General features: G+C 34.7%; 1 protein-coding gene across 2 annotated transcripts in view; it reads right to left on the bottom strand.

The window, feature by feature from the left end:
• The window catches only part of MNAT1 (MNAT1 component of CDK activating kinase), a 173,259-nt gene extending 163,029 nt beyond the window's left edge, over window positions 1-10,230 (bottom strand). Inside the window, exon 1 of one of the 2 annotated variants that reach the window (XM_039864402.1) lies at window positions 10,000-10,230. In XM_039864402.1, coding sequence (XP_039720336.1) covers window positions 10,000-10,088 — 89 coding nt within the window. In that variant the 5' untranslated portion in view covers window positions 10,089-10,230. The remainder of the gene's footprint in view (window positions 1-9,999) is intronic. The other variant, XM_039864393.1, reaches the window with a different exon arrangement.
• Between the last annotated feature and the right edge of the window lie 3,823 nt (window positions 10,231-14,053).

The following is a 14,053-nucleotide window of genomic DNA, read 5'->3' as shown; positions in this document are numbered from 1 at the left end:
TGGAAAATTTATTGAATGCATGAGAAAGACTGAAAACTTGAATTTATTAGTAAACACCAACAACTAATAAATTATTGTTGAGCCTTACTTTGTTTCTTTGAAAATAGGCTTAACACATTTAAAACTTAAAGAAAACCACAAAATCACTAGGTTAAATTTTCATTCACTTATTCTCATTCTATCTACTGTCTCAGGTACTAGTTGCTAAGTATACAAGAAGTAAATTGTCAAAAGATTCCTGAAACTTAACCTAAAAACTGTATTTTTGCATTTAGAATAGTGAAGATTAACACTTTATAGCTGACTACATGTACTAAACTAAATATAACTAAATATAAGTTTACTCTTATATTTATCTGATTTTTTAAACTTCTTGTACTGACCCTCATAATAACCCGGTGAGGCTACTGGTAAATTTACCATACAAATGAGAAAACAAAGGCTTAAAGAAAATGACTAATTTCCCCTAAATCACACAGCTAAGCATAAGTAGCAAACCTAGTGTTCAAACTCATGCAGGCTATCATTACACACCATTACACAGCCCACAGCAGAAAAAAGCCAATGAGAAAATCAATTAAGTCTGTTCATACTTGTATCCCTAAAAGATACTAATGAGCTATTGTTTCAGATTCTTGCAGAATAAAATAATTTGCTTTTAACAAATAAATGTGACCATCTAATAGATAGCTTCATATTACCTATTTGACTCTTGCAACACAAATTTGGTAACTTCCAGGGAAAGAGATCCTAAAGGGTGCCCATCTATGAAGCCAAAGTTCCTATGAAACTGTCTGATATTTGCAGGCAAAACTTTATAAAAGGTTTCCTCTAAGACAGAAAACAAAAATATATAAAGAGAGATAAAGACTAGATAGATAGATAGATAGATAGATAGATAGATAGAGATAGCTGATAGATAGATGATAGATATATAGATAGAATGTAAATGAGTCAGCAGATAAAATGAATCTTAAAAAAAAGGATTCCCATTACAAAAGAATTAGAGAAGAGCTAGATGAGGATAGAGCTATATATGCATACATATAAAGAGAAACATTATGAATAACAAGTACTAAATATTTATTAATCAGTTTTAAGAACTACAACATTAAGTTATACTTGATAAGAAAAGGAACAGAAATGAGTATATTAGCACACATGACATCCTAAAGACTAAAGTGCACTAATAATCACTTTTGGTCAAACAAAAAAAATATATATGACAGCCATAAAATAACCAATTCACAGTTCATATTCTGTAGATACAGTGATCAGCACTCTCCCCGATATTGGAAGAGAAAATTACAGCTAACAAAAATAACTAAAATTTTAACTTTACAAGTTTTATTAATGGTATAAGAACAAAAAAAAGGACTAAAACTACAATGATTTTCTAATTAACTATTAACTAAATTACCCAAATGTTAAGAGACTGAAGGAAGCTAAATATTATCTATTCTAAATAAATGAACAAATTACAGTTAAATGGCTGGTCTAAAACTGTAAAACTGGCCAGTCTATTGCAGCACTAAAACTAGATTTTCTAACTTATGATTCAGGGTTCCTTCCACAACTCACGAAATTGAATTATTAAAATACATGAGACACCAACTCTTACATATGTAATAAAAGCAAAAACCACCTCCTTCATAAAGAAGGATCTTGAGATCCTCACTGTAATTAATATTCAGAAAATAAGAGATACCAAATCTCTAGAGCTGGGTCCAGAAGTCTGTGTAGGGAACCGCCATAAGTCCTTGGCCAAGGAACCAGCTATACATGTGGAGCACAAAACCAACCAAGGCTTAAAAGAAAATGGCTGAGAGAAGAATTGAGGGTAGTTAAGGAGTGCTGGGTATACTTTGGAATCCCCACCCTGCCAGAGCAGAGAAACCGCATTAACACCTTATTAATTCATTAACTTATTAGCTCAGATCCAGCTGAGATACCAAAAAAGACTCAACTAAGGGTAAGGACCACATCCTAGAATAAGACATTCTAAACTTGCCCTAACAAAGCCCCAATACGTTTTGTAAGGAATTAAAATCTTGGAGGTTGAGTTGCACTAAAGAAAGGAAATACATTGGGCTCTCCATAAAGACATCTTAGCAAAGATTAAAAGTAAGCCTACAAAGCTCAAGGTGATCAGCCAGTAACTGAAATACCTACAAAAAATTCTTTTTAAAAAACATTCTTCACAGAAATATAAAATTTAGAGTCTCTAAAATGTACCAGCTACATGACCCAGTATGCAGTTGAAAAAAGTATTAAAAATGCAAAAATGAAAAGGAAAAAGTGACCCACAGTCCAAAAAAATGAGCAGTCAATAGAAATGAACCCTGAGAAAGCCAATATATTTGGATGGAGCAGACAGAAACTTTTAAACCAGCTAATATAGGAAATCTAATCAGAGAAATGAAAATGATAAAGAACAAGATGAAAACTCTAGAACAACAAGTACAATAACAAATGAAAAATCTACTAAATGGGCTTAACAGAAGATCGGAAATGGCAGATGATAGCCAGTGAACTTGAAAACAGAGCAACAGAAAGGACCTACTCTGAAGAACACAGAGAAAAAAGATTGAAGAAAAATAGCACCTCAGGGCTTATAGAACAATACCAAAGAGTCTAACATACATGTAATCTGAGTTCCAAAATGAGAAGGGAGTAAAACTAATGAAGAAAGAACTGCTGAAATTTTTTAAATAGGATAAAAAAAAAAAACAGACTTACATATCTAAGCTCAGCAAACCTCAACTAGGATAAATACAAAGAAAACCATATCTAGCCTTATCATACTCAAGCTGCTAGAAAACAAAGATAAAGAAAACACTTTGAAGCAGCTCCAAAAGATTTTTACATAAAGAGGACAAAAGATATGAGTAACAGCTAACTTCTCATCATAAACAATGAAGATCATAAAACCATGGAATGGTATCTCTCAAGTGGTGAAATGCCAACCCATAATTTCATATTCAGCAAAAATATTCTTCAAACAGTAGGCTGAAATAAAAACACTTACAGATAAACAAAATCTGGGAGAATTCTTCACCAACAGTCTTGGACTATAAGAAATGATAAAAATGTTCTTCAGGCAGAAGAAAATCAATTCAACTGTAAAATCATATCCAAAGGAAGGAAGGACACCAAAGGTGATAAATAAGTAGGTAAATGAAAAAGACTACATTTCACCACTTTATTCCCACTATGATGGCTATAATCAAAAAGACAAATAATAAGTGTTAGCAAAAGATGTAGTTAAAAAAATAACTGCAGGTAGGAATATAAAATGGAACAGTCACTTTGGAAAACAATCTTTTACAGTTCTTCAAATGGTTAAACACAGAGTTATCATATGCTCTAAAAAGTATATTTCCAAATATATATGCAAGGGGACAAAATCATTCATCCATATAAAATCTTGTACATGAATGTTTACAGCAGCATTTATTCATAATAGCTAAAAAGTGGAAACAACTAAAAAGTGTCTGTCAAATAATGAATGGATAAATAAAATGTGACATATTCATACAATGGAAAAGTTGTCAGTAACAAAAAAGAAATGAAGTCCTAATACATGCTATAATATGGATGAAACTTGAAAACAATACTAAATAAAAGCCAATCATAGGGGACCATATGTTTATTGTATGATTCCATTTATATGAAATGTCTAGAATAGGCAATCTGTAGAGACAAAGTAGATTAATGGTTGCCTAAGGCTGAGGCACAACATGAATGGGAGGTGAGGGGTGTTGGTAATAGTTAAGCAGTGAGGGGTTTCTTTGTGGAATAACAAAAAATGTTCTAAAAGTAACTGTGGTGACAGATGCACATCTCTGAGAATATATTAAAATCCACTAAACTCCACACTTTAAATGAGTTAATTCTGTGGTATGTGAATTATATCTCAATAAAGGTATTTTTAAAACTTTTTTTATTTTCTACATTTCCTTAAACACAAAAGCAACAATATTGAATCATATGTAGAAGTAAAAAATATGAATCATCAGCATAAAGAGAGGGATGAGAAAATGGAATTATTTTGTTTACATTTGTGGGGTATTAAAGTGGGAAATGACAAAACAGGGTGTGTCAGATGTTGACTCTAAATAGATCGTTAACAATACACATTGTTATACCTAAAGAAACCACTAAAAAATAATAAAAATAACAATAAAGAGCTACTGTTAATATGCTCATACTTTAAAATACTGAACTAATCCAAAATAAGACAGAAAAGGAACAGGAACAAAAACAAAAGGGACAAATGAGAAGCAAATAGACTTAAACCCAATAATATCAATAATTACGTTAAATATAAAGGGACTAACACCAATTGAAAGGCACAGATAGTTGGACCACATAATAAAGACTCAACTATATACTATCTACAAAATACAAGACACACATTGGTTGAAAGCAAAAGGATGAAAAAAGAAATACCATTAAACAGTAAGCATAAGAAAGCTAACATAACTATATTAATATGAGACTAAACTTAAGGACAGTATACAAGAGACAAAATGGACATTTCATAATGACAAAAAAAAGAAATTCATCAGGAAGGCATAGCAATTTGAAATATCTATGTATCTAATAAGAGCTTCAAAATAAATGAAACATGACTGAACTAAAAGGAGAAACTGACAAACCCACAATCTGGTTGGAGTAATTGATAAAATGAATAGATAAATAAGTTAGTAAGGCTATAGATCTGAGTAACACTATCAACCAAGTTGCCCTAATTGACATTACATAATACCACATACATTATACACTACACTCAACAGTCACATACATTATACACTACACTCAATGGTCACAGAATACACATTCTTTTCAAATACATTGACTGTTCACCAAGACAGACAATATGCTGGACTATAAATAAGTTTTTGAAAAATTTCAAAAGATTGAAATTTAACAGAGTATGTTCTATTACCACAAAAGAATAAAATTAGAAATTACCAACAATATATCTAGAAAGCTCCCTTTTCTAATTCTAATAAGTGCCTTTTCCTAATTTTTCTGCCCAGAAGAGATACTGTTTCTTAAATTACACAAATGTGCTATATAAGCCCAGAATGTTAGTTAAAACAACTGAATGTCACTGGTGAGTTATTCTTTCCAATGATAAATAAATCTGACCTAAATCTGTTAAAGCTTCTAAATGTAACTAATAATATAGAGAAAATATAGAGAAACATTACATAATACCACAGAAATGCAATCAGCAAAATTCAAACTGGAAACTCTTCTGAACAAGCTACCAGGTAACATCACTAAATAAGAGAGAGAGAGAGAGAGAAGAACAGAGAAAAAAGGAAAGAGATAAAAAAGATCTTAAGTAAACAAGGCAAAATAGTGACTTTTACATATCTGGACATGTTTTTGTTTATTCTACTATTTTGTATCTTATGTATGTTTAAAATGGAAAAAAGTAGATTTAGCAAAGTCAAATAAATGTAAAGGTTTCAGAGACAAGTTTTGCTCAGAATGGTTTGGATAGAAATTAAATCATTAAAGACTATAGTTAAATGAGAATTAGATATAACTGACTCCACCTAATTCAATATGCCTTCAGAATTCTAGAAAGAATTCTATGAAAGGCTCATTTCTTAAAATAGATGGCCCTGATAAACAAAGAAAAAAATTATCCTTTTCTGTAATTAAGACAAAGTTCATCCTTGAATTGAAAAAACAAAAAAACATAGACTCCAATCTTCTTTGATATGCAATCAATTCATTTGGGTGTTTGCTGGATTAAACTGATACATAGGAAATATGCTTCCTCAATTGCTAAGAGTTAAGGGAGAAAAGTATTTTCATAACATTTCACCTCTTTTTTCCTTTCTGCTCCTGTATTTTCTCCCATAAATAGTTCCCTTAATTAACCTTTCCATATCCTATTCCTCCTTTCGGGAAGCAACACTCTATCACTTGCCTCTTGAAATACCTTTGCTACTTGAGAACATGAACAAAAAACAAAGTGAGTAAAATTATGAGATAGCCAGCATCAAGATGACCCAGGGATCCCTGCCTCCTGGTATTCACACTTTTGTGTATAAATACCCTTCCATGTTATAACAGGATTGTTCAGTACAAACAAAATATAGCAGAAGTCACGGTAATGTCACTTCTGTGATTAGATTATAAAAGGCTCTGTGGCTTCCGGTTCTGTCTAATCACTAACTCTGGGAAAAGCCATGTCATGAGTAGCCCTATGGAAGGCCCAGGAGGAGGAACTGAAACCTCCTGCCAAGAGCCACATGAGTGACCTTGGAAACAGATACTCCAACCTCAGAGGACAGTTTGAGTGAACTTCATGAGAGACCCTGAGCCCAAATCACTCAGCTAAGCCACTCTCAGATTCCTGACCCTTAGAAACTGTGAAGATAATAAATGTTTGTTTTAACTACTAAATCATTACACAGCAATAGAGAACTAATACAAGTATATTATAAAAATGCCCCCAAGTTCAACTCTGTGAAATACATATTGTACAAACTCAACATACTAGCAAATCAAAAGTATTACACATCAAAATCCATGTTTTATTACCTATCAGAAAAGCAAGATTAGTAGCAATAGGAATTATCATACATCGTTGTTGGAGGCATAATCAACACAATCGTTTTTGAGAACTAGGAAAAATTTACCAAAATTTAAAAGTCACACACACTACTAGGCATTTACATGTTATATCTTATGATATATTTGCATAAATGTTTAAAGAGATAAATAGACAATTTACTCCAGTGAAAAACTGGACATCTAGATATTCATCAAAAAATGTTTGGTTAAATCAATTATAGTACAAATGAACAATGGACTACCATCCAACTCCTAAAAATAAAGAAAATATATAAATACTGATTTAGAAAAGATACCTAAGATATCTAAGATGATGAAAAAAGTAAGAATACATATATACACACACACACATAAAATCTCATTTTCATGAGTGAACATGAGAAAATTACAATAAGGTCATTATAATTAAAGCTATATTTTCAAATTGTATAGTCTCATTAATTTAAAGATAATCATTATTGTGCAAGTCTTTCATAGCCAAATAGACCCTATTTTAATTTCATTTTTGCTTATACTCATGCTACCCACAAATAATAATATGATAGCCAATATACAGGACAAATGCTATGTGACAGAGACTCTACTAAACACCTCCAAATATTTCATGTGTTATTTAATCCTCACTTAACATAGATAGTAGCACTATTCTCTCTATTGTACACATGAGAAAAATGAGGCACAGGAGTTAGTAATCTGCCCAAAGCCACAAAGGCTATAAAAGAATTCAAAATCAGAAATTTGTTCTCTTAGCCAATACCCTATAGTCTTTTATTCATTTTACTCATATTTCATATCAAAAAAAGACTATAAATGTGGTCTATAACCATCTAAGGGGTTAGCAAATAAACCAAAATAAATGTAATACCAGAATGACTTGGACAATTCTGAACTCTTATAAGAAAACAAAAAAGACTAAAGATACAACAAAAGCAATTTCTAATTAAAAATAAGTATCTTATAATGAAAAAAAAATGTCATTTTCCCAGTCAAGAAAAAGCTAAAAGAGTTCATCACCACCAAACCAGTATTACAAGAAATATTATAGGGACATCTTTAAGACAAAGAAAAGAAAAAAAGATAAAAAATACAAAGGGTAAAATGGCAATAACTACATACCTATCAATAATTACTTTAAATATAAATGGATTAAATGCTTCAATCAAAAGATATCAGGAGGACGAATGGAGAAAACAATACCCATATATATGCTGCCTACAAGAGACGCACTTCAGATCAAAAGACACACACAGACTGAAAGTAAAGGGATGAAAAAAGATATTTCATGCAAATGCAAGTGAAAAAGAAGCTGAGTTAGCAATATTTATATGAGACAAAATGGACTTTAAAACAAAGGCTATAACAAGAGACAAAGAAGGGCCCAGCAATTCCACTTCTGGATATTCGAAGAAACCTAAAACACTAATTCGAAGACATATGCATCCCTGTGTTCACTGCAGCATTATTTACCATAGCCAAGATATGGAACCAACATAAGTATCCACCAATAGATGAATAAAGATGTGGTACACACATACACACACACACACACACACACTGGAATATTTACTCAGCCATAAAAAGAATGAAATCTTGCCATCTGCAACAACATGGATGGCACCTGGATGGCACTTATGCTAAGTGAAAAAGGTCAGACCGAGAAAGATAAATACCATATGATTTCATTTATATGTAGACTCTAGAAAACAAAATTTAAAAAAAAAAAAAACCAGAAACTGATAGATACAGAGAACATTTTGATGGTTGCCAGATGGGAAGGGGACAGAGGGGATGGTTAGAAAAGAAGAAGGGATTAAGATGTGCAAATTGCCAATTATAAAAAGTCACAGGAATGTAAACCACAGCACAGGGAATATAGTCAATAATATTGTAATAACTATGGTGTCAGATGAGTACTAACTATACTTATCAGTTATAAGTATACACTTCATAAATCACATAAATGTCTAATCACCATGTTGTACACCTGAAACTAATATAATATTGTATATCAACTGTAATTGAAAAATAAAAAATATTTTTTAAAAATGCCATTTGTTTTACTGAAGTCAAATAATCTTCCCGATTGACGAATTTCTGCTAGGGAGACATCTCTTCCAGTCAATTACATTTAGTATCCTACCAAAAAAAGCAAACTGTCTTTCCTTGAGCACCAACTGTAATAAACCTGATACAGGAAAATGAAGAGAAATTAAACAAAATCTCTTTAAAAACCTAATAGTCTATATGCAGTGTTTGCCTCACTTTCCTTTCCCATGCATTCTACTTGATTACTTTTACCTTATTTTTAATCTTAAACCATTCGATCGTGGATAAAGGATAAAAATAAAGATTAATTAGAAGAGACCAATTAAGTTAATAAACCCCATTAAATCATTATAACTACAACTAATCATGCAATTTATGCTTACTCAAAGATCTTGTCTACTACACAGTAGATTTTCCATCATTTTTCATCTCTAAGAAACCTCAGAGAAACTTCAGGAATATAATATATGCTCACCATTATAGCACCTTACATCTCATGCTTTATAGAATCACCTTTCCTGACCACAAAAATGTGGCAAGAAACACTTTAACCAGTTTCTGCACTTATTCTTCAAAATATACAAACTCAACCACCCTCCTCCCCCACTCCCACCCCAAAAATGGGCTTTCTACAGTCAGACATCCTGTGTTCTAATTCCAGCAGAGCATACCTAATAAGGGACTTTGCGCAATCTCTTTCCCTGTGAAATGGGAATGATACTACTATCTACTTCACGGGGCTGTTAAGAGAATGATGTGAGATTATTCATGGTAAAGCGCGTAGAACAGTGCCTGGCACATAATGTGCACTCAATAAATGCCAGCCATTATTATATCTCCAAAATTAACTGCCTAGAGTCTGTATTTTCTCCCTTCCAGTCTAACCAAACTCCATCAGGACAAGTGGGCATATCGATGGGGTTTTCACACTAACTCACACAATAGCAGTATATACTCACAGTAATTTTGTTTTCATAGCACTTTCGTTCTCAATAAAAAAAAAAAAAAAATTGTGCAAACATAAACACTCCGACCCCCAAGCTTCTAACCAACGAAATGTCCGGACCTCAATGGACAACACGGCCTGAAAAGAGTCAATGTTTTCATCGGCTATCGAGCGGGGAAGCTGACAAATTGCTAGGTACCACATCTGGGTACCGGCAGTCCAAAGCAGGCCAAAGCGGCTTAGGGCTTACGGCTACAGTCCGTTTACAGAAATGTTTCCTTTTCCCATTTTCCTCCCCAGTGTCGAAACTAATGACGTCCTTTTCTCCTCTGAACAGAGGCCAAACATCTCTCCTCCAAACCTGCGCGTCTCACCCCCACGATACCCACTGTCTCCCGACTCACAGAGTGTGTCCGCAGACATTCACCATCAGCTTCAAGGAGGGGTTCCGGTATTTGGTGGTTTTACACCGGGGGCAGCCCTGATCGTCCATGGCGCCTTCCTTCGTAAGAACTCTACCCGACGTCTGCTCCAGCCACGGCCACAGTCACCTCTAAGCCCCTCCAGACCCGACGCCAAGCAGGTTTCTACCAACAGGCACTTGGCTGAGACGGTCCCTTTACGAACGAGCTCCGGCCGGGGCGAGGCACTGCAGCACAAAAGTTCCGGCAGCGAGTTTTCCGGTCCCGCCGCTGGAGCTCAGTCTTAGCTTCCGTGAGCCAGCGCAATACCTTGGATTTCAGGGGAGGGCTTTCAAAAAGGTATATTGTACACAAAGCCTCATCTCTGTGCACCTCTGTATTTTTTCAAAGAATATGTATCCCATCTTGTTCTGTCTGAAAAAAAAAGTCCCATGGCTTCAAAGATTTATGCCCGGTGTACATAAGCTATTGGATAATTCAAACTAGTATTTTCTTTTGAACGGTACGATAGTGTGTGCTTTTTAACTCTCTATACTTGCAGTCATGCAAGCACAAAATACTATGCATTCGCAAAAAGAAAGTTTGGAGAAGTTATTTAGAATGAAAGTCTCTGCACCCGCCCTAAATTTACAGATTCTCACTAAATGTCAGAATACTTCTATAAATAATATCTGGCATCTGCTCTGCAGAGATTATAACAGTGTCACCTGGCTTACCGGTGTCACCTGGCTCTAATATCTCTTACCCTCCCCCATCGAAGACACTATTTATTTCCCCCAAATACCAGGGGTTGAAACCACACGAGAATATACACTTTATTTCAGCAATTCCAAGATTTGAGAGCCTGAATCTCTCTGTAAATTGTAAGCCATGTTCACTGCATTTATCAAGACTGCAGAGTGAAGTCTGTAAACAGTTCTATTAAATAATAAACTCCTCCCACTGTAAGGGTCATGTCTTATCTCAATAACAAGGATTTATTGATAATAAGTAAACAAAAAATTAATGAATGACTATCAAATAGTAGTGTAATGTGAAACAAATTTTATGCCACGCATTATCTTGTAATCTGACCCAAATTTCATCAGAAGTGGGTATGCAGACAAAGCTTTTCAAATTAACCCACACAATGAATACCAGCTGTATACACTCATACTAATTTAAACTTTTCATGGCACTTTTGCTCTTTTCAATAAAAACCTAAAAAAGAACATTCTAATTCCCACCTTTTTAAACAATGAACCTAGTAGGCAACCCATAGTGTGGAAATACAGTTAGGAAGGTGGAACCTGATGAATAGCTAAATACCACATTTGGGAACCAGTAGACCAAGGCAGGCCGTGACAGCACAGGGCTTTATATTAGTATATAGATATCAGGGATTCACCCAATAAACAAATCATATCATCTGCTTGATCATAACATTAACAGCAGCAAACCAAAAGTAAGTTTACTAAAACAGGCAATACCAGATGCTGTGCTAACCTGGAGGCTTATTATGCTGCTATTGTCTTACTGAAAGAGACCACATCCAAACCAGTTAGATGACTCAAGGTGAAGCTCTCTAAGAATAGAGGCATTTTTAGGATGGTTATATTTTAACAGAATAGGAAACTTCTGGTGAAAGAGTTAATATGGTCAGTGAGCAAATACAATTTTAGCCAATACTAATTACTACAATAATCACGGAGCTAGAGGCAGTAGAAAGTAGTGCTTATGGATTTGACTGGATTCAAGTGTGGGTTTCATGACTTGCTAGCTACATGACCTTGGGCCTCAATTTTCCCAACCGTAAGTTGAGGATAATACTTGTAAAGATTAAATGAGATATGTCATTTTAAGAACTTAACACAGTACTTAGCACAGAGTAAAAGCTCAATAACTGTCAGCTTTTATTAATAGTAATATGAGTATTATTAGGAGTAGTATCTAAAAGAGGCAGCATAATGTAATGGTTAGAGCCTATCCCTTTGAAACAGGTCTGTTTGTTCAGCTAAATTTCTTAATCTCTCTTACCTGTTTCCTTCCTCCGTATAAAACACTCAAGACTGCTGTAATGATTAAATTACATGACATGTTTATATTGAAAGGCCTTACTACAATGTCTTATACTTAACAGAAACTCTGAAATGTACACCATTATTACTGGTGGGGTTCACTAACACAGAATGGTCAGAAAGTTTTGAAAAGAGAAGCACTGACAGCATCAGATTTCAGATTCAAATAGAACCTCAGTCTATGTTAATACCACCAAACTAACAAGTTTCCTACATTTCTGAAGACAGATGCATCCCAACAATGAACCTATTGAGCCTGTTTCTCTTCCCAAATCCATTTATCCTCTAGCATTCCTATCTCAGTTAAGAGTAGATTCTACCTCCTTTGGGCAGTGTTTCTCAAAGCAGACCTTCTTTACCCGTCCCAAGGCTATGGATTCAGGTTGGGCTTTTCCCATCTGAAGGGTACATTTATTTATCATCCCTCTCCCATCTTATGGAAAACAGATCCTCTCCCACAAGCCTCTGGTGTTCTAATGGGTCTACCAACACAAAGCTGTCCTTCTGGCCTAGGAGTTGACATACAATCCTTATTGGACCAATCAGAAATCTTCCCTAGGATTTTTCAAATTGACAATAAGGAAAAAGTAGCAGAGGACCTCTTTAATGAAGTTGGAAAATGTGAGCTGGGAGTTACTCAGAGCCATGGCTCCAAACCTTTTGGGGAAAGCCCCTCTGAAAGACTAAAATTAATCTGATGAGAAAAGCAGAGACAGTGGATCTTCAAGTCCAAACTGCTGCATTCTTGCTCTTCACATTGTTTGGTATCATGATCCAACAAATTCATCTTTTGTCCTAGGCTAGTTCAAACGGGGTTTTTGGCTCCTGGGGAAATTCATATCACCACAAAAAGGCAAGAATGCTGCTGTACCTGGGAGATGGCTAGAACCTGACATATTGCATCTCTACCAGGATCTTTTCCCTCCACTCTACCCCATGCAACTCACTAAGTCCCCCTCCCTCTCACCTTTACTGATCATCAGCATCCCCACAGGCAGATAGCTTGGTCACTGAGAACTTTCAAGCATTACATCCGAGTCTCCCTCTACCAATCTTAACTCTTCTCCCCATGCAATATTAAAAAGCCCCAGGAAAAGATTGTTTTAGTTTGGGGCAAGTGCCCATCAGTGGACCAATTGACTGTGGCCATAATATTATATTGTAATAGCCACTGGAGACAGACCTCTCTGTCCATTACACCACAGCAAACTGAGCATTTCACTCAAAGCCCTTCATAATTTGTCCCCAACATGACTTTTAAGCTAATCTCCCACCATACACTTACATAAAATGCACACCCCAGACACATTGAATTACTCGATATTTCAGAAATACACCACATACCTTCATGGCTCCATGCTTTTAGTTATTTTGTTCCCATTGCCTCAGATGAACTCTATCCTTGTCTTCTCAAAATTCTTGTCCTTAAAGGCCTAGCTAAAATTCCACTCCCCACTGCCCTCCTCCTCTCAACATTAGTTTCTTTATCCTCACCGCTTCCATACCCTGTAAAGTATTTACTTATAAATGTCTTATCTCCCTCACATGACGTTAAGCTCATCAATTTATTCATCTTTCTATCCTTCAGTACCTGATGCAATACTTTGTACTCCATGAGGACTCGCTAAATTTTTGGCAAATGAATGATCTTCAGAAATGTTGACTACATATCATCAACTGTTGGTCACAATAACAACAGAACACCTGAAAAATAAATTTAGAATCTAACTTCCTTAATAGTACCAATACATAGCTTTCTGAAATAGAAAGAACCCACCAAGATACAGTTATATGGCCTTGCCAAAAGGATAGCCAAAGTCACCAAAAAAAAAAGAAATCTCCATTTTTGGTGGCAACATCATTAAATATAGTCTAACAAAGTATAACATTTTGTGCAGAAACAAATTTTCTTCAATACATTAAAATGACAAAACATTTCTATACACTCTCATCACTCTCTGGGCAGAAAGGAAAGATAC

Source organism: Pteropus medius, unplaced genomic scaffold (assembly GCF_902729225.1).
Source record: "Pteropus medius unplaced genomic scaffold, Ma_sr-lr_union100, whole genome shotgun sequence".
NCBI classification, from domain to species: domain Eukaryota; kingdom Metazoa; phylum Chordata; class Mammalia; order Chiroptera; family Pteropodidae; genus Pteropus; species Pteropus medius.
This window is presented reverse-complemented; position numbering and strand designations above follow the sequence as displayed.